The 27,813-nt window shown below is 42.7% G+C and overlaps 1 protein-coding gene across 1 annotated transcript; it reads left to right on the top strand.

Annotated features, from left to right (window-relative positions):
• On the top strand, positions 1–27,813 carry INO80C (INO80 complex subunit C). The gene is made up of 5 exons (XM_049901145.1): positions 1–293; positions 9,592–9,702; positions 10,745–10,856; positions 11,825–11,892; positions 21,807–27,813. Exons 1-5 carry the CDS (start codon positions 138–140, stop codon positions 21,936–21,938), a joined length of 579 nt encoding a protein of 192 aa, XP_049757102.1. The 5' UTR covers positions 1–137; the 3' UTR covers positions 21,939–27,813.

The raw sequence follows: 27,813 nt of genomic DNA, 5'->3' as shown, positions 1-27,813 counted from the left end.
TGGCCGAGAGAAGTCTGCGAACCGTTTGAGAATCCAGGCCGGGTTTTCAGGCGTTAAGACGGAAGCAGCGGCAACCCGGAAGTTTCAGCGCTGTACAGGGAAATCGGTGGGGAAGGGCGGAGACCGACTCGGGAGGGATGGCGGCTCAAATTCCAATTGTGGCCACCAGCTCCACTCCGGGCATAGCCCGGAACAGCAAGAAGCGGCCAGCCAGTCCTGCCAACAACGGAAGCAGCGCCGGAGGTTACAGCGCCACTAAGAAAAAAAGGGTGGCCGCCTCCAACTATGCTCAGGTAAGACCCGCCCCCCAGCCTGCGCGTGCGCGGAGCCGCGCGGGGCGGAGTTAGGGGCCGTGCAGGGGCCAAGAATGCCTGTCCATACGCTTGCGCGGAACCGTGCGTGGCAAGGGCGGAGCGCGTGCTCGTGCGTGCTTTGGCGAATGGTGGTCTCTGGTGCAAAAGAAATGTTTTTGTCCTTAGTTTATAAATGTAGGATTTGTCTAGTGAAGAACCACCAGCCTTGCGTTGTCCATGGGGAGAGATGGGAAGGTGGGAAAGTTACTCCTGGCGTAATCGAAAGGCCATTCTTTTCCCTCGAGGTCATGTTTAGAGCGACGTTGGGAACTTCTGTTTCAGAAGTTAGCTTGCTTCACCTTCATCAGTTCCACAGACATTTGTCGCAGGCCTGTGAGGTGGGAATAGAAAGTTCTCTTCACCCATCTGAAGTGGGTTTGGTCTGTCTTACCTCATGGGGTTGCTATGAGAGTTAAATGAGATAATAGCTTTAAATCACTGAGCACAGCACTGGCGCAGACTTCCCAGAGGCCTCGCAATTCCAGCTAAGAATTTTAAGCAGAGGAGTGGTTTGGTTAGTGTGTTTTTCTGGCTCTTGCGTTGTATTCGGAACAATTAGAGAGCAGAGATGGTGTTACTTTGTCCTCCCAGCACATCTGTGGCACCATCACCCGGAGGCTGTTCTAGAGTTGTGAAAGGCTCGTCCCTGTTGTTTCTTCAAGGGGTAATTGGTAGTGTTTTTTTTTTTTTCTTTTTAGTACTTTATTGGGGTATGATTTACGTACACTAACATGTACAGATCTTGAGAGTACAGCTCAATGACTGTTTACATACGTATACACCTATGTGGAGCCCTGGTGGTGCTGTGGTTAAGAACTGGGCTGCAAATGAAAAGGTCAGCAGTTCTAATCCACCAGCTGCTCCTTGGAAACACTATGGGGCAGTTTATTCTGTCCTGTAGGTTCACTGTGCGTCGGAATCGACTTGATGGCAAAAACTTTTTTTTTGATATACACCTATATGATCACCACCCAGATGCAGAGAACATTCCCAGAGCTCCAGAAAAATCCCCTGATGACGTCTTCCAGTCAGTACTTTTCTCTCCTCACCAGAGATAACCACAGACATCTGACGTCTTTCACTGTAGATTGGCTTTGCCTGTTCTTGAACATAAAGTAGATGGAATTACACGTAATATCCATCCATAGTCTGTCAGTTTGTTGTACTGTGGTGATTTGTGTGTTGCTGTGATGCAGAAAGCTACGTAACTGGTATTTCAAATACCAGCCAGGTCACCCATGGTGTACAGGTTTCAGTGGAACTCCCGTACTAAGTTGAACTAGGAAAAAAGGCCTGGCAACCTACTTCCAAAAATTATCCAGTGAAAACCTTATGGGTTGCAGCAGAACATTTTCTGACTTGCTTGTTTTGGGTGTGTCATCAGGAGGGATCATTTTGCTAGAAGAGGACCTCATGTTTGGTGAAGTAGAGGGCCTCTGAGGGCGAGGGAGGACTTTAATGAGATGTATTGGCACCATAGCTGCAACAATGCCAGTTATCGTGAGAAGGTGGTTGTGAGAATGACACAGGGCTGAGCAACTTTCACACAAGGGGTTCCCATGAGTTGGAGTCTGCTCGAAGGCAGCTACCTCCCTCTCTGTATGCATAACAAATTTGTGTTTGTCTGGGTTTCTCTGTTGAACAGTGCTTTTGGGATGCCTTTATGTTATCTGTAACAGTGCCACCCCCAGTAATCCATTGTATGAACATACCACAACTGATGGACATTTCACTGATTCCAATTATTTTTGGCTTTTACACATAAGCTACTCTAAACATTCTTTACAAGTCTTGTGTGGTTATATGCTTTCATTTCCTTTGGGTAGATGGCTAGTAGAATTGCTGGGTCATAGGTAGACACATGTTTAACTCAATCAGAAATGGTTAAATAGTATTTTTCAATGTAGAGAATGCATTATTTTGTATTCCCACCATCAGTGAGTGTTGGAGTTGCTTCACATACTCAGCAATACTTGGCATTGTCAGTCTTTTTACTTTTAGCCATTCTGGTGGATGTGTTGTGGTATCTCATTGTTATTTTAATTTTTTGTTTCTTCGATGACGAATGATATCAAGCCCCTTTTCATATGCTTATTGATCATTCCAGTAGCTTTTGTGAAGTGCTTGATTATTATTTTTTAATTGGGCTGTTTATTATTGATTTGTAAGTATTCTTTATGTACTCTATCATAGATACCTAGTGCTTCCCTGATAGAAGATACCACAAGTGAATGGCTTTAAAGAACAGAAATTTATTATCTCACAATTCTGGGGGCTAAAAGTCCAAACCAGCATCTCGGCCATGTTGATTCCTTTTGTGGGCCTCACTCCTAGTTTCTGGTTGTCTGCTGGCAATCTTGGTGTCCATTTGCTTGTAATTGATCCTTATATGGCATCTGTCTTCCCCTGTGTTTGTGTGTCTGTGTCGATTCTGCCCTTTTTATAAGACATCATTCAGAAGTAGGTTTAGGACCAACCCTACTCTAGGGTTAACACAACAGAAGAACCCCCCGTATTTCCAAATAGGAATTAGGATTTCAACATAACTTTTTTGGCAGACAAATTTAATCTGTAACACTCTTGATGTGAGTCCTTTGCCAGACACATGCATCATGAGTACTTTCTTCCAGCATGTACATTTTGAGTTTTGATAGCTAATGGTGCCAAGACCAAAGAATGCAGTCAGTACATATGAGAAGGAATGATTATTTTGCATCCAAAGGTAGTATGTATCAACTCCCATCACATCAAGCTTCAGATTGTGACCAAAAGCCTTCAGGGTGCTGGAAATTTCCAGTAACCCAACTTGGTGGAAACCACAACTTTGGTGGCCTCAGGGTTCTTAATAAAGAGAAGGGTTGCCTCACACTTCCTCTAGGTCCTCTACATCTAAGGAACCTGAGTAAACCCTCAGGAGAGGCTGGAAAACCTGGCTTTTCCGGTAATAGTGAATTTTTTTGTCTTTGCTTCCCTTCCCTTCCCAGCTGACATTTAGCTAGTGAGGTGCAGTAACCAGTTACCCCAGGTCACCCTCAGCGTCCCTTACCAAAAAAACCCAAACCTATTGTCATTGAGTCGATTCTGACTCATAGTGACCCTATAGGACAGTAGAACTGCCCCGGAGGGTTTCCAAGGAGCAGCTGGTGGATTCAAACTGCCGACATTTTTGGTTAGCAGCCGAGCTCTTAACCACTGTGCCACCAGGGCTCCCCATAAGGAAAGAAAAAGCTTGGCTTCCTTGCACTCCAGTTCCTTAATCTACAACATAAGCTGGCATCAGCACAGTGCTGCCCTGAGGACTGCCTGGAATCTTCCTGAGATGGTTCTCATGTGTGTCTCTTGCTCAGTCCTCCTGCTATTTCAGTTCAGTTCAATCAGCAAGAACCTACTGTATTGTATTTCTGTTGTGTTCCCAGTAGTATGCTTAAGACATTTCAAAGGATTATAGCTTGTCCCTGCCCTTCCAAAAATTTCCAGAAGGAGAGACACAAATTTATGGCTTAAAATAACATCCATTTATTAGCTCACAGTTTGTAAGTCAGAAGGCCTGGCATAATGTGACTGGGTTGGTTTTCTGCTCAGGGTATCACAAGGCTGAAACCAAAGTGTTGGCTGGACTGAATTCTTGTCTGGAGACTCTGGGGAAAAATCCACTTTCAGGTTCATTCAGGTCGTGGGTAGAATTGAGTTCTTTGTAGTGGTAAGACTGTGGTCCCAGTTTCCTTGCTGCAGTCAGCCACTGCCGACATTCCTTCCCACATGGCCTCTTCCATCTTCAAAGCCAATCCCTCATGCTCCTGACTTACCGCCTTTGGCATCTAGACCCAGATTTAAAGGGTTTATGTGATTAGGGGAGGCCCTCCTAGATAATCTTTTTTTTTCAAAGGTCAGCTGATTTGGGATCTTAATTACATTGACAAAATCCCTTTCCAGCAGTACCTAGATTAGTGTTTGACGAATAACTGGAAGAAAGTTTGTGTTCACCAGGGTACAGGAGTCTTGGGAGCCATCTTAGAATTCAATCTAAGAAAACTTAGTATTTCCTATCTAGGAAAATATAGTAATTTCTAACCGTGAGCCAAAGCTGATTATATGTTGGTGCCCTAGTGTGGCAGGATACAGAAGGATGAGGACTCAGTGTTGGCGATGGCAGTCAGAGGAGAGTGGTGGGAGGCCGAGGGGCTTGAGGTGGCCTTTGAGTGGTGGTGGGGTTTAGCTGGGCAAAGCATTCTAATCTCAGAGCTCTGTACAGGAGCACATACAAGGTTAACTCAGACTGCCCCAGGCTTCCTTAGTGGAGGGAGTGAGTATTTTTATATAAATAACTGAGTTTCTTGAGGTAGAAGGGATTCTACAGATCCTTCAGCATCTAAATTTCCCTAGTTCAAGAGTTTCAAGTTCAATATTTTCAGCTATTCTGTTGTTTTTTTTTTTTTTAAAGCAGAGTGTGTAGAACATTTGTAGGATTTAAAATTTTACAAAGGACATTTACACAGGACCCTAGAGTGCCTTTTGGAATTTTTGATAATGACTTGGTATCGGGGATTCTTCTTCTTAATTGTTATAAAAATGTATACAATGCAGCATTTGCCAATTTAACATTTTTCACGTGTACAGCGAGGTGATATCAATTACGTTAATCACGTTGTGCAGCCCTCTGCAGTAATTGTTGCCAAATTATCTGTTATCATAAATGGAAACTCACTGCTTCCTATACAGTGACTCCCATGTCATGGATTCTTGAGGTGGGTTTCATTTTCCAGAAATGTGCATGCGGTTTCTGAAGTAAATGTGAATGGGTAGATGAACATCAAAGGGCTTTATGCTCAGGAGTCTGCAGGAGCTGAAGGAAATATTTTTGAGATAAAAGTACGCTGAGCAAAGCATTTCTAGCAGTTTTGTTTATACCAGGACCAGTAAATAGTATTAAATAGTTTAATAGTACTAAAACAATTTTATCATTCCATCAAGATGGATCTTTAATTCAGCAGAAATTACTCTTAAGTGATTAAGCTTGGCTAGTTGTGCAGGTTGCCATCTTAGAATTACAGCTCTGTGTTTGGTTTTATGTTTTCAGTGTAACTGGTGTAGTTATTGATCATTATGTGGTAATCTAGAAAGTTGTCATTTCCTATTCATTCTGGTCATGACACTTTGGAAATGATGAGTGTTACTTGGTGAGTTCGGGGACAGATACACTGTGCGAAACCAAAAGATGTATTAATAATAATAATATGCATTAAGCATTTATATTGTGGAATATATAATTTATAGAACAGAGCCAGAAACTGTTCTAAATTCTGAGTATTATTTAATTATTTAAACAACCCTCTGTGAGTTGTTATCCTCCCCATTTTACAGATAAAAGGACTGAGGCACAGAGAGGTTAAGTAACCTGCCCAAGGTTACACAGCTAATAAATGGTAGAGGCAGGATTCCAACCCAGACAGGCTGTCCAGAGTCCACATTCACATTCATCTTTTTTTTTTTTTAACTGCCTCTCTTGATATAGTCTATCACTCTCTACTTTGGAAGACATAATTAGATCTCTGGTATAACCAAATCCATGGTACTGAGAAATGCATTTTGGGGGAATTTTACTGAATCAGTATGAGGTATTTTAGGCTTTTCAAATGCCTATTCATGTTGATAAAATTTACTGAGAAACCTAAAAGACCTGTAGACTGAGAATTACTTAATAGACTGGATTTGATGGTTAATAAACAGCAAAGCATCTGAACAAGTCAAGAGGTAGCTGTTGCTTCTTTAGGATAGTGGAGAGTGCAGATGATGACAGAAATTTTCTATAATTGGAAGTAGCCAGAGAATTCTGGACTGATTTGTTTTTTTTCATTTAATAGCCATTCTACCCCCAACCTTTAAAAATAATCATGATAATTTTAAATTTTATTAGCTGCTTTTTTCTATTTTTAATGTTACTTTTTCAAAGTGGACATGAGTCACCCAGTATCTTTCCCTGAAACTTATAATTTGTATTTTCTACATGTATCATTTTTCATAATTGTATTCAGCATATAACATTGTATACCCTGTTTACTTAGTAACATTAGGAACATTTCTTAGTAACATTTCTCTAGTTGATATTCTCCTCAATTAGACTTTTTAAAGTATAGTTTTATTTATTTTGTTGCTGCTGTTGAGAATCTGTTCGACTTTTTAATGGCTGCAGTATGTTCCAAGGAATTAGTGCTCTTATTTAATTGACTTTCTTGAATATTTAGGTTGTATCTCACATTTTGGCTGTTTAAAGTAACTTTTCAGTAACCCTGTAGTTTTTGACTGAGGTCAGCTCTTTGAATCTAAAATACTGTTGGTAACTGTCACTGGGCATTTGATTTCTCAGTGAAAAGACAAAGGGCATTTGTCTCACTTCTTTGTAACCATAGACAGAATGCCCACATTATCCTTACGCGTGCGTCAAAGTCATGCAAGCTATCTATCTGGACAGGCAAAATAATTTTTCTGGAGTTCTATAGTTTGGGGAGTCCCTGGGTGGTGCAAACAGTTAATGCATTTAGCTGCTAACCAAAAGGTTGACAATTTGAGTCCACCTAGAGGTGCCTCTGAAGAAAGGCCTGGCAATCTACTGCCCAAAAATCAGCCACTGAAAGCCCTGTGGAGCACAGTTCTACCCTGATACACGTGGGGTAGCCATGAGTCGGAGTCCACTCAACAACACCTGGCTTTATTTGTCTACGGTTGGGCAGACCTAGGCTGAGACCTGAGGTCTCACTGGCACCAGTCTCAGCGGCAGGCGTGTATGTGTTTGATAGCAGGCCGGCTTCCTCTTCCCTGGGACTTATATCACTGCTTTTAGTGCTGCGCAGAGTGGGCAGCCGTTACCACTAGGCGTTACTGCCTTTCCTTTTCTTTGGGCGTTCATGTCTCAGGGAGGGGCAGTTTATCTTGTACAGTCTCTTAGTGTTAACAGTGGTTTAGTAATATGGAAACTATACATCAGTTTTTATTTTATTTTATTGCAGCCAAGCCTCACAGACTTGATCCTTCCTTGGCAGAAGGTCTCTCCCTCTCATCCTCTCATGAGTAGACACAGGCGTTTCAGCTTGGCTGAGGCAGAGGGGAAGGGAAGAATGAGGCTATGGTAACATGAGTGGGAATAAAGAGGAAAGAAGAGTGGAAAACCTGATTCTGGGCCTAAGAGGCGGGGGTAATTTTTGGAGCCCAGATAGAGAGGGAAGAGAGAGCCCTCCACTATCTCGGAAGCAGGATGCAGCTCTGGAATGACATGGCTCAGCTTATGTTGGGGGGCTTCCTTTTTTTGTCCTGTCTTCAGCTTGACCTCCTAGTGGGCATCTGACCCTGCTGAAGAGGGGAGAGAAGAGGATTGAGTGAGCAAGCCAGCAGAAGGGGTTTGTTTTGAAAGGCAGTTTCATTTTCTTCTCAACTCTTGTCTAGCTTGGTGCCCACAGTCACTGATGTAGACTTCTGGCCCTCTCCTCACACCACCATCCCCTTACTTTCGGTAGATGAACTTGTCCCATGGTGGGTACTTTCTGTTGGCAGAGCTCCCAGACTTTCCAACTCTGTGCTGACTTGCTAGGGACCTACTTTTCTTAGTAGCCTTTGAGGAAGCTCCACCTGCCTGACTCTTACGGCCTAAAGGAGGCATTTCTGCCTGACGGTGTTCTCCCAGGTCTCACTGGAGCCTTGGAACAAAAAGCCTGTGTGAAAAGAATCCCCTGTCCCCCTTCCCTTTCACTGTGCACACAGCAGCTTTGGGCTTCCAAGAGGCTTTCCCCACTAGGAATCATAGAAGAGGCATAAACAGAAAGGGAAAAATGCAGTCTTGGAGCATTTTTTGGCACTCCAAGACCAACACCACTGCCTGGCGTCTTAACTCCATGGCACCTGACAAGGACTCTGTAGCTTGCTTGCAGGTTGAGAAGAGTGATAGTCACCGGCTTGTTTTAGGAGCAGAGGAGAAAGACCAGGCCCATTGGCTGGAAGGAACATGAGGTGAGAAGGTCCAAGGAAACCTGCCAGTTTTAGAAGGAAAGGGCCATTCTCCTGATGGATCTGACAACAACTCATAAGGGTTGTTGTCGACAAGACTACTCAGCAAGGAAGGAACCGATGGCCTTGAACTACCAGGAGGCTGGACCTATAAAAGGGAAGCTTAAATTAAGTGAGAGAGAGAAACAATCCTAAGAACTAACCAGTGAGCATCATATCAGAATGAAAGAACCAAGATTATGGCAGACAACTTAAGGTCCAGCCTCAAAAACTTCATGTTGAGCTAAAGGAGCCAGACGCAAGAGAACATGCTGTCAGATTCCATGTACTGTATATGAAGTTCTAGAACTGGCTAAAGTAATGTGGTAGAAATCATAACAATGGTTGCTCTGGGGATGGAGGGTATTGATGAGGAAGGGACATGAGAGAAGTTTCTGGGGTGATGGAAATGTGCTATATCTTGATAGGGATATAATTTTTAAAAGACTATCGCAGTCTGGAAGGATTGGAAATTGCATTACAAATCTGAAGTGATCTCTTTTGCTTGTTTTTGCTTTGTGATTGTTAGCATAAAATAATTTTTTGTCTTAAAGCATACTCACCTGCTAGTTCCGGGCACCCTGTGGCTGCAGCCATCTGACCCATGGTGCCCCAGGGCTTTCCTTCCTTAGGAAGCCCACATTCTGCCATGCCCCTTAAGGAGGCTGTTTCCATCCTGGATTCTCAGGCTGACTAGACACTTGAAAGGGTTGACCCTTTTTTGCCTCAATATTTCAGGACATAGTCTGACATCAACAGGAGTAGGGACCATGTTGGTGTTAGAGAGATGGTGGGGGCTTTTGAATTGGCCTGACCTGGGTTTAGATCCAAAGGTCGACTACTGTGTGGCCTTGAACCTACCTCCAGAGCCCCAGTTTCCTTTTCTGTAAAATAGGGATAATAGCATCCACCTTGTAGTGGCTGTCAGAATTAAATAAGCCACTCAGGGGAGACAGCCACCCTGTGCTTGGCACATAGGGAGATGGGAAACATGGCAGCCGTGATTCCTGACAGTTTCCTGCGGGTTCTGCACATAGAGTGCTGCACCCAGCCTGGCATGCCCTTCTCTGGCACACGGCACCTGCTGGGCTCTGGGTGCCCTCTCTTGCCTTGCATGTGCTCGCATCTTCTGTCTTACTGAGAGCAGAGTTAGGGAACTTGGCTAAAAGAAACTGACCTCTAACCATTCTTACTGTGTTTTCAGGGTATCAGCATGGAAGCCATGAGTGAGAATAAAATGGGGCCCTCTGATTTTAGCACAGGACCTGTGGAAAGAGCTGCCAAACCTTTGCCATTTAAGGATCCCAACTTTGTGGTAAGCATCTAAGGTATTTTAGATATAAAAACCCAAATATATGCGCCTCAGCATCTGACCTTGCTGGGCCCACAGCTGAGGTGACGCTGGTGTCTCTTTCCCAGCCTTAATCGCCGCCTTCTCCCGCCATGGGCTGGTGTGGGAAGGGAGGGGGCAAGAGAAGAAGGGCCTCTCTTGTTGATCTTCCAGTGTGTCAGTTCCCAAGGATTTTGGTGCCTTCTATGAAGTTTGTTAAAGGGTACTATTTTGGGAGCTGGTCCTTTCCGTGGTGGTTGTTCCCTTCTCGTTTCATTGGCCTCACGTACGTTTCAGACGAGGCTTGAAATACTTCCGTAAAGAGCCCTTCTCTTCATTAGTTTAAGTAAATCTGAGCTGTTCTGCTGTAAAGTAGAAATAGGGTTCTCTTCCCTTCCTTCTTGAGAGATGCAATAAATTACAGCAACTCAGAGTACACTATTAAAGTTTATTTTTCATTAATTAGTTTTGAAAATACACTACTACGAGCACCTGCAATAGATTCTGCTATGCTTTCCCATTTTATTTTGTCATCTTTATGGAACCAAAAAAATAAGATTTCTGGAAGGCTTGCCATGCCATGATTGAGGCTTACACGGGTTTTCCAGGATTACCAGTAGTTTACAAGCCAGAGACTTGCCCCTAGAGGGGAGTTTAGAGATGCGGTCATGAGTTTAAATCTAACTTTGTAGTAAATTTATTTTAAAATGATCGGAAATTCATGAGTGAATTCTACAAGGTTAGGTCCAAGAAAGGATTTAATTTTCTATGTGCATATAGAAAAGTAGCCTTTTATTTCTACTCCCTCACCAACTCATGGATTTTTACAACCCAAAAGCTTTATTTTTAATAACTAAGATTAAAGTGTACAATGTAATACTTAAAAAAAAAAAAAAAGTCCTGGGGTACAAGTGATTGCTGATAGAATGAGGAGTATATTACAGTTATGATTAAGCATAAATGTCAGACTCTCAGATGGCAGTCTCCATTGATTTTTATTTCTTCTAACCCCTGCTTTTAATTCAAGCATTCTGGCCACGGTGGTGCAGTAGCTGGCAAGAAGAACAGAACCTGGAAGAACCTGAAACAAATTCTCGCTTCTGAAAGGGCATTGCCATGGCAACTGAACGATCCTAACTGTGAGCCATCTAGAGCGTTCCACGTGTTTATAATGTTCACACTGGGAACTTTGTTGCAACAAACCTGCATTATTTTCTTGTGTTTGCATTAGTAGAGGGAAACAATTTTTAGCTTGAGAGTTTCCAGTGGCATCAATCTAGGGATAAAGTATGTGTATATTTCCTCATAACTGTGTCTGTGTTAAATCTGTGTGTTTGTGTTGCATGGGTGTGTGGTTTTTGGGGTCACTGTTAACATTTCAGCCTGGAGAAATATGTCCTGATATGATAATATTAGTGTTTCTGTTAGACAGACTTTTTATTCAAAAGTCTTCTCTTAAAATTTGTTTCCAAGAACGGGGAGGCTTAAGTATAAATGCCAGATTTAGGAGGGTTTCTATCAGCCAGCTTAAAGGCCGACTCTATTGTCCTCAATGAGCCAGTGTTTTTCAGGGTAAATGCTTTATGCTGCAGTATGTCCAAATCAGTGTAAAACACTATTTTGTGTTCTGTTCAACATTGATGAAAAGGATAGGTGCAAGATTTCTCCCATCTGTCCCACTGCACATCTTCCATGGAGTGACTCAGGCCAGTGACAAGTAAGCAAGTCATCTGTCTGAGTGTGGACATGTAGGTTTCCAGATGCTTGGGCCCAATTAGTGGGTTGCTTAGCATCTCATCACCATCACCCCATGGAGCCTGAGATGTGCATGGAGCTTATGGGCAGATAGGCTTTCTAGTGGTTCTGCTGGAGTTGAGAGCCCATGGTGATAGGGCAGGGCTGGATCTGGAGCCCACATCTGGTTTATGACATACTGCATCCTTCCTAAGGCTCCTCCTTTACTTCCTCGGTTAATCCCCAGAGAACTCTGTGGGTACTTAATCACAAAGTAAAAATTTCAGGAGTATTATTAAACAGTATTAGAAAAAAGGATAAAGGATTCGAGTGTTTTAAGCCAGTTTAGTTATCTTTTTTTTTCCCCCTCCAGACTTCAGTATTGATGCTCCTCCATCCTTTAAACCAGCTAAGAAGTATTCTGATGTTTCAGGTCTTCTTGTGAGTATAATTCCATCTCTCTAACTTATTACCTTGAAAAGAAGATTTCACAGTTACATCTATTAGACAGTGCTGAGTATCGACCACTGCTGGTCCTGCCTGGAGCCCGTACACTTTGAGTAGGTAGTGGATTTGTGCTGAGGTGTTCATGCATTTCCTTCATAGATCCAACCTGGGGTGTCGGTGTGGGCAGCCTAGAGGGAAGACTGCTCCAGGAAGCCAGAGACTCCAGTTTCAGTTCTGCTACTTCTGCTGGTTAACTATATGGCGGTAACATGGAAGAAACAACTAGTTTTTGAAAATTTGCTGGATTTTAGATGATGATTTTATTTTATTTTTTAACATTTCAGCTTCTCTAAAGAGGCAGTATAGTCACAGTGATCATATTCTTAAGCATCAGAACCTCTTTTCCAAATGAGACTTTCTATAGAATCTAAGTGTACCAAAAACCTGGAGCCTGCCTACCTGCTGGCTCCTATTTCGGTTTGGTCCTCTGACCTTCTCCCCATCCCTCACCAGTGACTCCTGAAACCATACTGAAAACCACCAGTGTTACTGTGACAGTGGGAATTGGGCAAGCTGCTGAACCTCAGAGAGCCTTATTTCTTTATCGGCAGAATGTAAATGAAGCATGGAACTTGTAAAGGCACCTTCAGCTCACCTTCTTACTCCTTTTTTTGTCTCTAGTAAATTTGAGGGATGGGCTTTTGCTCATAGTTACAGAGATCATGAAGCACTCCACTTTTTAAGCTCACAGACACATCATTTGTATGATTTATGTTTTTATAAAAATGTATGACTCCAAATTCTGCAACAAACTGATCCAAATTAGTTATACAAATTTTACATTGGAAAATTTTTGAGTTTTTACTATATCTTTGAAAATATGTTGGTTATGCTATCTGAATTTCTCATATATTTTGGCTTTTCCTCCAGAGAGTATACACTCCTCAGAATGTACCATAAGCTTTTGAACATAGGCCATTAAATACAATGTTACTAAAAAATAACAGGGAGAATGAGAGGCCTATAAAATGTATGTGTGCTGGGTTCCTTTTGTATCCACTCAGGGTGTATCTCCTAAATGTTAGCGTGTCAGGGGACTTTCACTTGCAGGTTACTTTAAGACATCTCTTCACCTGGGCTGCCCCCTCCCGTAAGCTGGCTCCTGGCTTTCTCTTCCGTGAGTCGCATGCAGTGCTTCCCATGGGTGAAATCCCAGGTCATCCGGCTTCCTGAACTGTGTGCTCTGGGTAGGGTATGTGAGTGTAGTTGTATAACTCTGGTACGGGAACAGGCCTGATACCAGTGTCCTGTAACTGTCACTGTAGTTGCGTTTATTGCCATTCATCTTTGGTTATAGTGCTGTGTTGGGAACCACGGACAGGCTGGCCTGGATTCTGGTAGAGAGAGGTACTTTCAATACCCCTGAATAGACCTGGAGACAGCCGAGATTCGAGAAGAAGCATCCTAATACCCTGGGCAGCTCAATGGAGACACAGTGTTGATCAGAGCTGCTGGAGTTTTGATCTCCTGAGCTCCAGACACATCTCTTGGGTCTTCTAGAGAGAACCCCTTGGTTGCTAAAGGATTGTCAGAAGTCATCTTTTTTTGTTGTTGAGAATATACACAGCAAAACATAACACCAATTCAACAGTTTCTGCATGTGCAATTCAGTGACACTGACTACATTCTTTGAGTTGTGTAACCATTCTCACCCTCCCTTCCTGAGTTGTTCCTCCCCCATTAATATAAACTCACTTCCTCCTAAGGTTCCTATCTATCGAGTTGCTCTTGTCAGTTTGATTCCATATAGATAGTTCTTAAAAGAGCATAATGCTCAAAGCAGGTTAAGCTAAAATGTTGTTTGGTTTTAGGAAGACTTCAGGGGATATTTTTGGTTTAAGGTTTAAAGATTATCTCAGGGCAGTAGTTTTGGGAATTCATCCAGCCTCCATGAAAATCTGAAATTCTGTTCTGCATTTTCCTCCTTTTGATCAGGATTCTTCTGTAGACAGATGTCATCCTTCTAACCTCAGGAATAGTTTCATGATTTCCTGTGTCTTCTTAAAATCAACTTTATTGAAGAATAATTTATACACGATTAAAATTTACATATTACATATTTTAAATGTGCAGTGTGATGAGTTGTGACTGATGTATTTCCATTACTCCCAAGAGTTCCTTTTTGTCCCTTTGCAGTAAGTTTCTAACCCGTGCCCCCAGCAAACAGAAATCTGAGCTCTCACTGTAGATTCATTAGCATGTTCTACACCTTCATATGAATGGAATCATGTGGTATGTACTTTTTTATGTCTGGCTTTTTTTTTTTTTTTTTGGCTCAGCATGATGTTTTTGAGATTTATCAATGTTGTTTCATGTATAAATAGTTCCGTCTTTTTTGGGGGGGAGTACTATTCCATTATATGAATATACCACAATTTGTTTATTCATTCTCCTGTTATAGCCCTGTGGTAGGCAGGGCTATCCATGTCTTCATCCCTGGAATCTGTGAATATTTTATGTCACATTGCAAAGAGGAATGAAGGTTGTGGATGCAATTAAGGTTGCTTACAGGGTTGCGATGAGTCAAAATCAACTCAACGGCGCTGGTTTTTCTTTTTGTATCAGCTGATCTTAAAATAGGGAGGTTATTCTGGATATCCACATGGGCCCAATGTAATCACAAGGGTCCTTCAGAGTAGAGGAGGAGGGTGTACTATGCAAGAATGTGATAGAGAGATGCGACATTGCTTCCTTTGAAGATGGAGTGAGGGGACCACTGCTTAAGCACTGTGGGTGGCTTCTAGAAGCTACAAAAAGCAAGCAAACAGAATTTCCATAGGTCTTCCAGAAAGGAGTACAGTCCTTCTGACCTGTTGATTTTAGCCCACTGAGACCATGTTGGACTTCTTTCCTACAAAACTACTTAAATAACAGTGTGTGTTGTTTAAACCACTAAGTCTGTGATAGTTTCTTACAACAGCAATACAAAACTAATGGTCTGTCTTGGTGAAGGTCCATTTGCACTTGAGAATAATGTGTATTCTGCTGTTGTTGGGTGGAGTGGTCTATAAATGTTAATTAGGTCAAGTTGTTTTTTAGCATTTTTTTAGGTCATCTAAATCCTTAGTGATTTTCTGCCTACTTATTCTATTACGGTATTTTTACGTAGATAACACAAGCCTTCTATGTTTGTTTGCCAACCACTCCCCCCCACCGCAAGGTATTTTCGTAAGGCCCGCTATACCAGTTTTTTTTTTCACATGTTGCTATAAAAAGTTAGCATAGCACATTTTACAAAAATACCTTGCAGGGGGAGGGTGCAGCTGGCACACAAAAGTAGAAGGCACGCGTTATTTGCGTTAAAATATGGCAAGTACTATTAGAGGAGAATGGAGTCTCCAACTACAATAGTGTCCATTTCTCCTTCCTGATGTATCAGTTTTTGCCTCATGTATTTTACAGCTCTCATGTTAGGTGCCTGCATGTTTAGGATTGTTATGTCTTTTTGGAGAATTGATTCCTTTATCATTGTGTAGTGTCCCTCTTTATCCCTTGTATTCATTGCTCTGGAGTCTACTTTGAAATGAATACAGCTGCTCCATCTTTTATTGGTTTGTGTTTGCATGCTCTCTCTCTTGATCTCTTTACTTTTAACTTATCTGTGGCTTTATATTTAAAGTGAAGTTCTTATAGGAAGCATGCAGTTGGGTCTTGGTTTTTATTCATTCTGACAACCTGTCTTTGAACTGGTATCTTTAGGTTTACTTTTAAAGTGGTTATTGATGTGGTTAGATTTAAATCTACCGTCTTACTAATTGTTTTCAGTTATTCCATTTGTTTTTTGTTTCTTTTTCTTTTTTGGATTTGTTGAGCATTTTTAAATAGACTTTATTTTTTAGAATAGTTTTAGATTTACAGAAGTATTGAGACAGTAGTACAGAGAATTCCCATATACCCTGCACTCATTTTCCCCTATTACTAACATCATTAGTGTGGTGTATTTGTTACAGTTAATGAACCAATACTGATATATTATTTCTAGCCAAAGCCAATAGTTTTTTCAGATTTCCTTAAATTTTTAGAAATTTTATTGTGCTTTGAGTGAAAGTTTACAGTGCAAATTGGTTTTTCTTTAAAAAATTTTTACACAGATTGTTTTGTGACATTGGTTGCAATCCCCACAATGTGTCAGCACTCCCCCCCTTTCCTTTTATACCCTGGGTTCTCTGTGTGCATTTGTCTGGTTTTCCTGTCCCATCCTGCCGTCTCGTCTTTGGTTTTGGGCAGGCATTGCCCAGTTGGTCTTGTATACTCGATTGAAGTGAGAAGCACGTCCCTCATGTGTGTTATTGTTCTATATGCCTGTCTAATCTTCGGCTGAAAGATGGACTTTGGGATTGGTTTCAGTTCTGAGTTAGCAGGGTGTCCAGGGGCCATAGACTCAGGGGGTTCAGATTTCCTTAATTTTTACTTAATGTCCCTTTTCTGTTCCAGGATCCCATCCAGGATGCCACATTACATTTATTTGTCAGGTCTCCTCAGCTTCCTCTTGGCTGTGGCAGTTTCTCAGACTTTCCTTGTTTTTGATGACCTTGAACGCTTGGAGTAGCACTGGGCAGGTATTTTGTAGGCTGCCCACTACAGGAGTTGGTCTGATGTTTTTCTCATGATATAACTGAGGTCAATTGAGCATTTTTGTTATTCTATTTATCTTCTCCATTTACTTATTAAACCTCTTCTAAAGTTTAACGGTTCCTCTAATGTTTACAAGACACATTTTAAAATAATCTGCGTCTGTGTTTAAATAAGATCATATCACCTGATGTGTATTTTGAGAATCTTGTAATAGCCTATTTCCAATTCCACTCTCCCATTGTTTTTGCTATTATTGTCACATAGTTTACTTTTACTTACACTGTAAACACATAATACATTGCTATTGTTTGTGCTTTAGATGGTCAGTTAAAATCGATTTTCTTTTACCTTCATTTACTCCATTTCCAGCTCTTTTCAAGTCTTTGTGTATAGCTAGGTTGCAATCTGGTATCATATTCTTTCTACCAGAAAAATTTCCTTTGACATTTCTTGTAGAGCAGGTCTACTGGCAATGAATTCCTTCACCTTTGTTTTTTAAGAAAGCCTTTATTTCTCCTTCATTTTTGAATGATATTTTCAATGGATATAGAAATCAGGGTTGTTTATTTTTTCTTTTATCACTTTTATGATGTCAGTCTTTAAATGTTGTCTTTTTACTTGCATGATTTCTCACGAGAAGTCTGATACAATTCTTATCTTTGTTCCTCCCCCCACCCTCCCCGCATTTGGCTGCCTTCAAGATTTTCTCTTTGTCTTTTGTTTTCAGCAGTTTGAATATACTACGTCTAGGTTTTTCTGATATTTATCCTGCTTGATGTTCTCTGAGCTTCTTGGATCTGTGGTTTCATACCTATCATTAATTTCAACAATTCTTGGCCATTATTTCTTTAAAGATTTCTTTTGTCCTCTTTGTCTCTCTTCTTCTGGGATTCCATTTATATGCGTGTTAAACCATTTAACGTTGTTGTTGTTAGGTGCCGTCGAGTCGATTCCAGCTCACAGCAACCCTATAGGACAGAGTAGAACTGCCCCATGGGGTTTCCGAGGAGTGGCTGGTAGATGAAACTGTCAGCCTTTCGGTTAGCTTAACCACTGTGCCACCAGGGCTCCAAACCATTTCATAGTGTCCCACAACTCTTGGTTGCTCTGTTTTGTTGTTATTGTTGTTTTTAATCTCTGAGTTCAGTTTGGATAATTTCTGTTGACATGTCTTCAAGTCCTTTCCCTACTATATCAAGTGTACTTATTGAAAGCATTCTTCATCTTTGTTACTGCCATTTTAATTTCCAGCATTTCTGTTTGATTCTTACAGTTTCCATTTCTCTGATGAAATAACCTTATTGGTCTAGCATGTTTTCTGCCTTTTAGCTCCTTTAACATATTTTTTGTAGTTATTTTAAATTGCCAGCCTTATAGTTTCAACACCTGTGTCATATTTGAGTCTGGTTCTGTTGATTTCTTTGTCTTTTAAGACTGTGTAGTCATTAAGTCGATATTTTTCTTTTAAGTCCTTAACACATTTATAATATGTGCTTTAAAGTGTCTGTCTGCTATCTCCAACATGTAGTTTATCTTGGGGCCGGTTTCTATTGACTGCATTTTTCTTAACTGAGTGTCAAATTTTCTTGTTTCTTTGCATATCTACTCTCTCTCTCCATATCTACATCTGTCTATCTATATATATATACACACACGTGCATATATGTGTTGTAGAAGATGCATTGTACAAACTTCAGATTCTGTTAAGTTTCTCTGAAGAATGTTGATTTTTTTTTTTTTGGCCAGTAGCGGAGTTACCAAATGGGTATAGGCTTGGTTTTATACCTTCTTAGGACAGGTCTGTGAAAAGCACAGTTGTTTCCCAAGCCCCTTTAACCTGGTTGGACTTAACATCCAAACTCTTTATTCTCTGCCAATCTTACTGAGGTTTGGTGTTAGGCTTTGTTTTGGTTTGTCAAAAATAGGGCATTCATTATCTTTACTCCTAAGCTGTGGTCTTTCTAGTGTGTCAGCTGGATGCCTGGTATCTTACAGAGATCTCTCAACTCTGCTGGGCTTGAAGTTTGTCTTCCAGTACTACTAGACCTCCAGTTTCTCAGTTCTCGTAAGCCCAAAGTATCCACTCTCTGGTAAATCTCTCCAGTAAGGAATCAATAGCTGAGCCCGTGGTCAGGGACTCATGGGAAATGACAGACTTTTTCTCCCTTTCCTGTGCAGGTCTCTCCCTTCTGATGCCCTGCTATATAAGTTGTAGCCACTTCAGTAGCCCCTAACTCTGACCTCTGCCTCCTCAGCTCAGAGCGTGTACTGTGCTTATGCTTGAGCCCCTGCCCCCTGAACCATGTCAGGAAATTGTCATAGGCAGAGAGTTGGGATGATCATGGGGCTCATCTGCATTTCCTTTATCTCAGTTGTTGTAGACTTGTGCTCCCTATTGTCTATTGCCTGAAAATAGTTGTCTTACTATACACTTGACCCAATTTAATAGTTATGGCAGAAGAGGTACCAGTTATTCTTTTATAGCCAAAAGTGAAATCTTTCCCTGTGCTATTTTGTGCTGAGCTGGTGGAAGCCATGGTTTATGACCAGACTTGGAGAGTGGTCCCATAGAATATCCACTTTATCCTCACCATTATGAGGCAGCTCATCTGCTAGTGCAGTGGTTTTCACACGTTAGTAGGGATGAGAATCATTGTGAGAAGTATTGTCCCAGGCCCCTTTATGCCATTGGTAAGGGACGTGTCATGTCATATATAACCTAGAACATCTTACCCCACTGTATATAAGAATTAAGATAAAGGATATGAAATGGGCAATTACAGGAGAGGAAATACAGATGACCATAAGTAGATATTCACCCTCACTGGTGATGAAGAAAAAAACTAAAGAGAACAAGGGATTCCTTTTTTTTACTTAAGGTGAGAAGGAATTAAGACATTTGGCTATATATATTGTCACTCTCATAGGGAATGGATGTCCTCATATATTGCTGTTTTGAGGTGGGAATATACGCTGGTGGAGGACTATTTGACACAGTCTGTTGGGGCAAAAAATGCATAAGCCTAAGACCCAGCAATTTGCCTTCTAGGCAGCTTCCTAGAGAAATAGTGTACACAAAGAGTTACGTGCAGAAATGCTTATGAGAGACTGTTTGTAGTAGCAAAATGGTGGAAGCAAGGTAAAGGTCCAGCGATGGTATTTTCGTACTATTCTATGAGCCAGAGGTATATTTAACAACATGGATAAACTTCCAAGATGTATTATTGACTGAAAGGTATAAAGCAGTATCAACAGGGTGGTACCACTTATGTCAAAGTCAACACACACTCACAAAAAAGTATCAGGTGATTATCAGGTGTGTTTATATACGTTTGTGACAGTATACATTAAACAAGTGTGGAAGGGGACCTGCCCAGCAGTGGTTTCCTCAGGGTAAGGCAAAGGACTTTTGGATGGTAGATGGTGGTGAAAGGGGACGTTAGTCTTATCTGTAATGTTTTGTTTTTAAGAATATGTTCATCTGTTATGTGTATAATTTAAAGTTACATAATTAAAAAACAAAGGCTGCTAATGTATGCACTGAGCCAGCTGCTCCCACCTAGCCAAGTGGCTGTTTCCCCTGTGTTTGGGCACTGCAGGAAGGCATGTAGGTCACACCTGTGTTTGGCCCTGTCTCAGAGCTGTGGAAAGAATTGTGGCTCCGGGTGAGCAGTGAGAAAAGCTTTGGCAGCTGTCCAGAAGGCATTCACACTGTCTGTCACCCTGCAGCAAGTGGGGCCCAAGGCTGTTTGCTGACTGCCCTTGGGGATGGCAGCCTTTGCCTCATTCAGGCTCGAGGGATGGAATCCAGAGGAGGGTGGACTGTGGGAGTGAGTCTTTATTTGGCTGACTCTGGGGTGTCATCTGGCATCCTTCTGTTCAAAATACTGGACACTGGCTCCTGGGTCAGATCCAGTCTGTTCAAGTTTTGTCGGTGCCACAGGGCCTCTGTATTCCGTGTTCTTTTTCAGCAGCCTTCCTGGCAGAGAGGTCTGAACTTGGGCGGGCTGGCTCAGCACAGCTTGGTAGTAGGAGTGAGGCAGCCACAGAAATGGAGCCAGACTGGGCCTGGTTCATCTGTGGAGGATGGATGATCAAAGCCAGATGCCCAGGCCTGCACTCCTTCCTGCCCAGGACCCCGGGAGCCTCACCTCTGACGGTTAGGCAGTGTGTACCTGCCTCACAGCCAGGTGCCCACCCACAAGAGGACTCGTCACTGTTTTTCTAATTAAGCCTCCCCTTACATTTTTTTACATTACTGCTGTTAAAGGAAGCGTGGTACAGAACGGCACTGTCTAGACCAAGTCAAAGAATCAAAGTTTTATTGTATACAGTTTTAATTAATCGTAGCTTTTAAGGAATTATCTGATTTTCCTGGCACATGGAAGTTAAATTCCTTAGAAATCTCTCCAGTGGAGGAATCGAAGACTTCTTCTTTAGAGAGCCTCCCCCTCCTTATTAAATCACGGGATTACTGTGAGTCTAGGTCCACGCAGAGACGATCAGCCCTGGAGCAGATGATCCACATATGAGTAATTGGATGTTGTCTGTCTGGACTTTAATGGCATCGTGTATAGCTTTTTAAAAAAGTAACTCAAAATGACTCATTCCCATGTTTCAAAATCTACAGAAGCTTTGAGGTATATAGTAAGTGAATTATTTTCTCTGCTTTGCACATGGGGAAACAGGCCAAAAGAGAGTTTTGACGTCGGTGGGAAACAAGTTCTCTTTTCTGTGATAGTTCCATTCATTCATTCTTCCTTGTACTGACACTGACCGAAGGACCACTGTATACTCTGCACTGTACTAGGAGTGGGATACAGTGATTAGCAAACCACAGGGCTCCTGCCTCCTGGAACCTGTACTCTGTGTGGAGTATAAGGGGTAGGGGGCCAGGAGTGCCAAGCATGGATGGGGGTAGGGCTACACTCTCTGCCTCCAGGAACATTTGTTTGAAACAGAAGGGAGTCTGAAGGCAGGGAAGAATGGCAATCATGAGTTTGGTTTTGGACATGTTGCTTGTAGCCCTTGAGGTGCCCATGAGAAGGGTCCAGAGTCTGATGTGGTTATTCCTGTTCCTGCTGTCCACACCCCAAAGCGTTTCTCAATCTGGGAAGATTAATGAGCCTTTGCCAAAGTGAGCAATTTAGTGCTCTCGGTGACGGGAAGACATAATGAAGATGCATTTCAGTGTCAGTAAAATGGAAAAAAAAAAATGATTTAAAAGTTGTACTTGAGCGCTCTGCAGTTCACTGTGCCCGTTTTTCACCCAGGCCAACTACACGGACCCCCAGAGCAAGCTGCGCTTCAGCACCATTGAAGAGTTTGCCTACATCCGCAGGCTGCCGTCCGACGTTGTCACCGGCTACCTGGCCCTGAGAAAGGCCACGAGCATTGTCCCCTGAGCCTTAAGAGATGTAAAGAAAGTGGGAAACTGCTTCAAAGGCAGACTTTGGACTCGTGATTTTGTTTCATGGAAACACTCGTTCTGCCGTCAGTCTGAAAATGCCAGTGCGGTGCCTTGGAAAGAATGTTTGGCTTTAATTTAAGGATTTTTTGGTATGTTTTCCCTGCAAGTGTGATATTAAATTATCCTTCAGTTGTTGCCTCAAGTAAAGTTCTTTGACAAGAAAATACAATGTGCTTTTTTTAGTATAACCAAGCGAGTCCCTGAATTTTTGCTCCAAAGTTGTGACCTCTTTTATACCGCACCTAAAGGCCACCCTGAATCTGACCAGCAATTCTGGGTTAGCCTTGATATTGGTGACTCCCTCCTTAGAGCATGTTAGTCTTTCTCTTTGATTGGAATGCTTAGAAGAGGTCCAAAATTGGGTGTCATGGACTGAATAGTGCCCCCCCCCCCGCCAATACATGTCAACTTGGCTAGGCCATAAAATTCCCAGGATTATGTGGTTGTTCTGTTTTGTGATCTAATGTAATTTTCCTATGTGTTGTAAATTCTAATCTCTGTCTGTGGTTAATGAGGCAAGACCACCACATCTTTCTCCGTTGGAGTGGCTGGTGGGTTCGAACTGCTGACCTGGGAGTTGATGCCCTGAATTCGGGCTTCTAGCCTACAATACTGAGAGAGAGTAAATTTCTGTTTGTTAAAGGCGTCCACTTGTGTTTCTATTATAGCAGTACTAGATAACTAAGACACTGGGTCCAGAAAAGAAAGAACTGAGGATCTTGCCCTGTCTCACTGGGTGGCTAGTCCTCGCCTTTGTGCCCTCAGCCTCCAGATCAGCCTCCCCAGCCCTGATCCTGTTTCTAAAAGTGTGGGGTCCCAGTGTTGACACTGTCTTTGTCCAAGAAGGGCTTTTGTCTTGCCATTTGGTTGCAGGCTGCCTCAGAAAGGCAGTATTTGCTTCTGCATCCTAGGAAGAGAGCAGGGCTTTGAACCTGTTGAGGTTGAACCCCTGCTGGGAATTTACATTTCTAACAAGTTCCCAGGGGATGCTAATACTGTTGGTTAGGGCCTAATTCCTGAGAACCACTAGTAGAGCAGTGGTGCTTGAAAATTTCTATACGTAAGAGTCACCTGGAGATCTTGTTAAACTGTAGATTCTAATTCAGTATATTTGGAGTGGAAATGCAAATGAACTAACGGATTGAAGGCCCTGGGGAGGAGAAAGCATTTCCCTGGGCCGGGAAAGGGGGAGCCTGGGTACATGTCTGGCCTCTCCTGGGCTGTATCCCATGCTTTTCTAGGGAGAACAGTGGGACTAGTCCCTGGGGCTCCTGAACCAGAGCTTTTTTGGGGAATTAGGGTCCCAGGTGCACTTACTTTCTGGGGAAGGCCTCTCCCCAAGCCGCTCTCCGGGCTTGAAGAAAACACAAACAAAGTTGGAGTCAGCCGGAGAGCAGCTGACAGCTGCCCGGAACTTGGCTTCCCTTTCTCAGGGGCAGCTCCCATGTCATGCAGCACTTTCCCAGTCACTAGCAGCGAGAGCAGGAGGGGTGCCATGTAGCCTTTCCGCCCCAAAGGGATCTGAGGTGATGGCCAGGAGAAGTGGGAAGCCTTTCCTAATCCCAAAATCACTGAAGCATCTGAGCTTCTGGTTCTCAAGCTTGAGGGAGTATCAGAATCACCTGAGGGCTTGTTGAAACAGCTGTCTGGGCCCCACCCCAGAATGACCGATTCAGTAGGCCTCAGGTGGGGCCAAGATTTTGCATTTCTAACAAGCAGTGCTAGCTAATGCTGCAGATCAGGGACCACTCTTTGAGACCCACTGCCAGATGAAATTGAAGCTCTTTTCTTGGGTTCCTGTTCTTGCTCCTGCATTTTATGCCAGTAGTCAGTTTAGGAAAATCCCTAGCTTCCCTTCCCATGAAAACAAGCAAGTGAGCCAAGGGCCCTTCCTGCTTCACTTCCATCTTCAGTGATAAAAAGAAAATGTAGGGTAGGTCACTTCTCTGTGGGGGCCCCGAATTGGGTAATGCCCCAGGATCATTTCCAACACTGATTGCTGGGCGCCACCTCAGACTCTCTAGGGGCAGGGTCTAGGATTAACAAAAGAATCCCTGGCTTGCACATGGCCACTGCAGAGGGCAGGCAGACTTGCTCCTGTAGGCCTCTCCCTGTGTTTCTCAGCGTTTGTTTTGTGAACCCTGTCAGAGTCCCTGGGGACCTGTTAAAATGCAGATTCCCGGGCCACACCCTAGACCTTCAGGCTCAGGAAGTGGGGCCCAACAATCTTCATTAAAAAAAATGTTTTAGGTGAAAGTTTACAGAGCAAATTAGTTTGTCATTGAACAAATTGTACACAAAGTATTCCATGACATTGGTTGCAATCCGCATACTGTGTCAGCACTCTCCCCATTTCTGCCTTGGGTTCCCTGTTTCCCTTCGTCTGCTTTTCCTACCCCTTCCTGTCTTATCTTTTAGGCAAATGTTGCCCTTTTGGTTTCATATAATTGTTCTATGGAGCATGTTCTTTCTGTTGTTATTGTTTATTTTATAGGCCTGTCTATTGTTTGGCTGGAAGGTGGTTTCCTGGAATGGCTGCAGTTCCAAGTCAGAGAGGTGGCAGTTCCAAGTCAGAGGGGTGTCTTAGGGCCATAGTCTCCCGCGTTCCTCCAGTCTCTATCAGGCCAGTAAGTCTGGTCTTATTTTTTATGAATTTGATTTTTTGTCCCACATTTTTCTCCTGCTCTGTCCGGGAACCTCTGCTGTGATCTTGTCAAAGCAGTCAATAGTGGTAGCTGGGCACCATCTAGTTCTCCCGATCTTGGGGTGGTGTAAGCTGTGATGCATGCGGTCCGTTAGTTCTTTGGGTTCATTGTGCCCAGCAATCTGCATTTTGACAAATACCCCGGTGTGAATATGATGCACACAGGTGTCAGAGCTGCTGCCTTCCACCCATGCTGTTGAGTCAATTCTGACTCATAGTGATCCTATAGGACAGTAGAACTGAGACAGATAGGGTTAACTGTGCCAGCTGAACAAAAGAGCTGTTAAAAGATTACCATCTAGAAGTTGGGTAAACAGGAACCCACCCTGACAACATGAGATAAGATTGAAACAACCCATGAATTACTATCTTTTTCTTAGTGTTTTTCTAGTCCCTTCCCCCTTTACAGGCTCCTGCATGTGCAGAAGAGCAAAGTTTGGCTGCTGTTTAACCTTCCTTAGCCCTCTGAAGATGGCGATGTAGTGCCAAAGATCAGTGCACTTGCACTATAGCCCGTAATAAGTATTGCCAAGGGCTGCCAAGAGGACTCCATCTTGAATATCAGTGGGTTCCATCTTGGATTCCAGATGTGGGCGCAACCTAATTAAAATGCATCGCCATTCTGAGAAGTACCTGCCCCTTGAAGGAAGCCCACTATTCATTACTCTGTTGTCTCCACTGAGCTCATATAAGCCCAAGCCTTGCTTTCCTTTTTGAGTCAGTCTTTTGGAGAGGCTTAGATCCTCGCTGACTCCTTTTGCTTGACTCAAACGAAATAAAGCTTACCGAAGATGAAGTTTGTCTTTCATGTGTATTCTTACTCAGGAAAAGACAAGGACCCTTTGTGTCAGATTGGCAATTGGTAACAGAAGTACCCCATAGAGTATCCAAGGAGCAGCTGGTGGATTCCAACTGCCAACCTTTTGGTTAGCAGCCGCAGCTTGTTGAAACTCAGCCGTAGCTCTTAACCACTGAGCCATGGTAAAGGGAAACATGCGTATGGGACATTGCGCTCCCTTCTTTCCTAGTTTTTGCCAGGCTTCCCCTTACCCTGCCTGCCTCTTTTCGCTGGAGACCTGTGAGTCCAAAGGTCAGGTCATTTCTCAGGGGGCCAAGCCAAGCCAAACCAAGCTTCAAGCTGTGAATGTTTCCAAGAATGAGTCCTACAGGTTTTGGAACAGGCGGGTTAATGACCTTGTGCTGAAGTAACCCTTGTTGTCAGTGCGTTAGTCCAGTAGTCCTTAGTCCTGGCTGCACATTAGAACCACCTGCAGGGGAGGGGGGCAGCGATTGTGGGATTTGAAAAATACCCAGGGACTCCGATTCAACTGGCCTGAGCTGGGTCCTGGGCACAGGCCTTTTTAAAACTCCCCAGGTGATTGTACTGTGCAGCCAATGTTGGAACCATTGCTATAACTACAAGGAGAATTTTTCACATGGGCATGTTTTCCTATTCCCGGATTACCTGGCTCTTTCCATTCTAGGGCTATGGGCAATTTGGAAGAGGGTTCCTTTTGTGTGTATGTGCATATGGGTGTATATTTAGGGTGTTTGTTTACAGCCTCCCAGCAGCTGGAGTCAGAAGCACAAATGTCATTGCATTCCTTCCTCTTCCATCTTTATTCGCCACATTCAGTCAGCTCTCCGCCCCAGTCCTCTCCTTCTCTCCATTTCTCACACCTCCCGCCTCCTTTTCTATCTGCCCCTGCCCACTCCCCACTCTAGAAGCTCATTGCCTCCTGCCTGGGCATTAGCCGTGTCCTCCTAACTACACTTTCCAAAGTAGTCTGGTCCCTTGTCAACCATTTCCACTTGGCCTTTCCATGACCTTGGAGGAGAGCTTGACTTTCCTCATCATGGCACGTCCACTGCTGATTTGTCTCTGATAACTTGTCAATTCTGGCATTGGCCTGTAGAGAGAGTCCAAAGGAAAATTCAGCCCATTTCAAGAGGAAAAACAATTAGCTGGATTCAAGAAACCAGACTGTCTTCTTAAGACCAAATTGAGGTCTAATCTGCTCCGATTGGAGTTAGACTCTTTCTCAATGTCTGATACTTGATTTCATTGTAAAAGGAGGCGATTAGTCTACTACTGGGCATAGTTAGAAATACCTGTAATTTTGGAGGTGCCCTGGTGGCACAATGGTTAAGAACATGGATGGTAACCAAAAGGTTGGCAGTTTGAATCCATCAGCTGATCCTTGGAAGCTCTATATGGCAGTTCTACTCTGTTCTATAGGGTTGACTCAACGGCAGTGGGTTCGGTTTTTTGGTTTGGTAATTCTGAAGATGTGCTTTCCAGAGCTGGAGACAGTCTGTGTGGGTGAGGAGGACCCATTTGCCCCCATCTCCCAAGTTACAGCATGCATCCTCCCAGATTTTCAATGTGCTTTGTAATTGGTTTAGCATCTGATGGAAGGCCAAAAATAGGTTTCATCAAGAAATCTCTGATTTCTGAATCCTTAGCCATTGGAAAGAGACATCAGACACTTGATAACTGTTTCCAATGACCTATAACTATGAGTTGGGATTATTTAATTTAGTAGAAATAAAGGATAAGGAAAAAAGAATGGGTAGAATGTGGAACCTGGCTCATCATTGAATAGAAGGCATACCTTGGGGATAGGTTGCAAATGATGTCCTCTAACAGATATGTGAACTAATTAGTGCTATTTAAAATAATGTTACATCCAAGGGTAATGTGTAGGCCTTATTTGGATCTTGATTCAAACAAAAACCTTAAAACATTTTTGAGATAATTGGAAATTTGATATATTTGGATATTTGATGATATTAAGGAATTCTTGTGTATACTTTTAGTTGTGGTAATGGCCTTGTGATAATAATCTTGTTTCACCTTTAACAATAGTTCAGAGAAAGATTTCATATCTTTTAGAGACACATACTGAAATATTTATGGATGGAATGATATGATGTCTGGGATTCACTTCAAGATAACATGGAAGAGAGGAGGTGGATGGGAGTAGTGTTGAAACAAGGTTAGCCATAAGTGGATAACTGTTGAAGCTGAGCATTGTATACAGAGAAGCTCATTGTACTATTGCTTACTTTTGTGTGTGTTTGAATAAAAAAATTTTTTAAATAA

The sequence above is a fragment of the Elephas maximus genome, chromosome 11 (genome assembly GCF_024166365.1).
Source record: "Elephas maximus indicus isolate mEleMax1 chromosome 11, mEleMax1 primary haplotype, whole genome shotgun sequence".
NCBI classification, from domain to species: Eukaryota; Metazoa; Chordata; class Mammalia; order Proboscidea; family Elephantidae; genus Elephas; species Elephas maximus.
The sequence above is the reverse complement of the archived record's forward strand: the minus strand, read 5'-3'. Positions and strand labels throughout refer to the sequence as shown.

What these genes read in the sequence shown, in the direction of transcription:
- INO80C (XM_049901145.1), top strand. Translation starts at nt 138, where the DNA reads ATGGCGGCTCAAATTCCAATTGTGGCCACCAGCTCCACTCCGGGCATA. An exon ending in TTAAGGATCCCAACTTTGTG is followed by an intron (nt 9,703 to 10,744) that starts GTAAGCATCTAA and finishes TTTTAATTCAAG; the next exon opens with CATTCTGGCCACGGTGGTGC. An exon ending in GCAACTGAACGATCCTAACT is followed by an intron (nt 10,857 to 11,824) that starts GTGAGCCATCTA and finishes TTCCCCCTCCAG; the next exon opens with ACTTCAGTATTGATGCTCCT.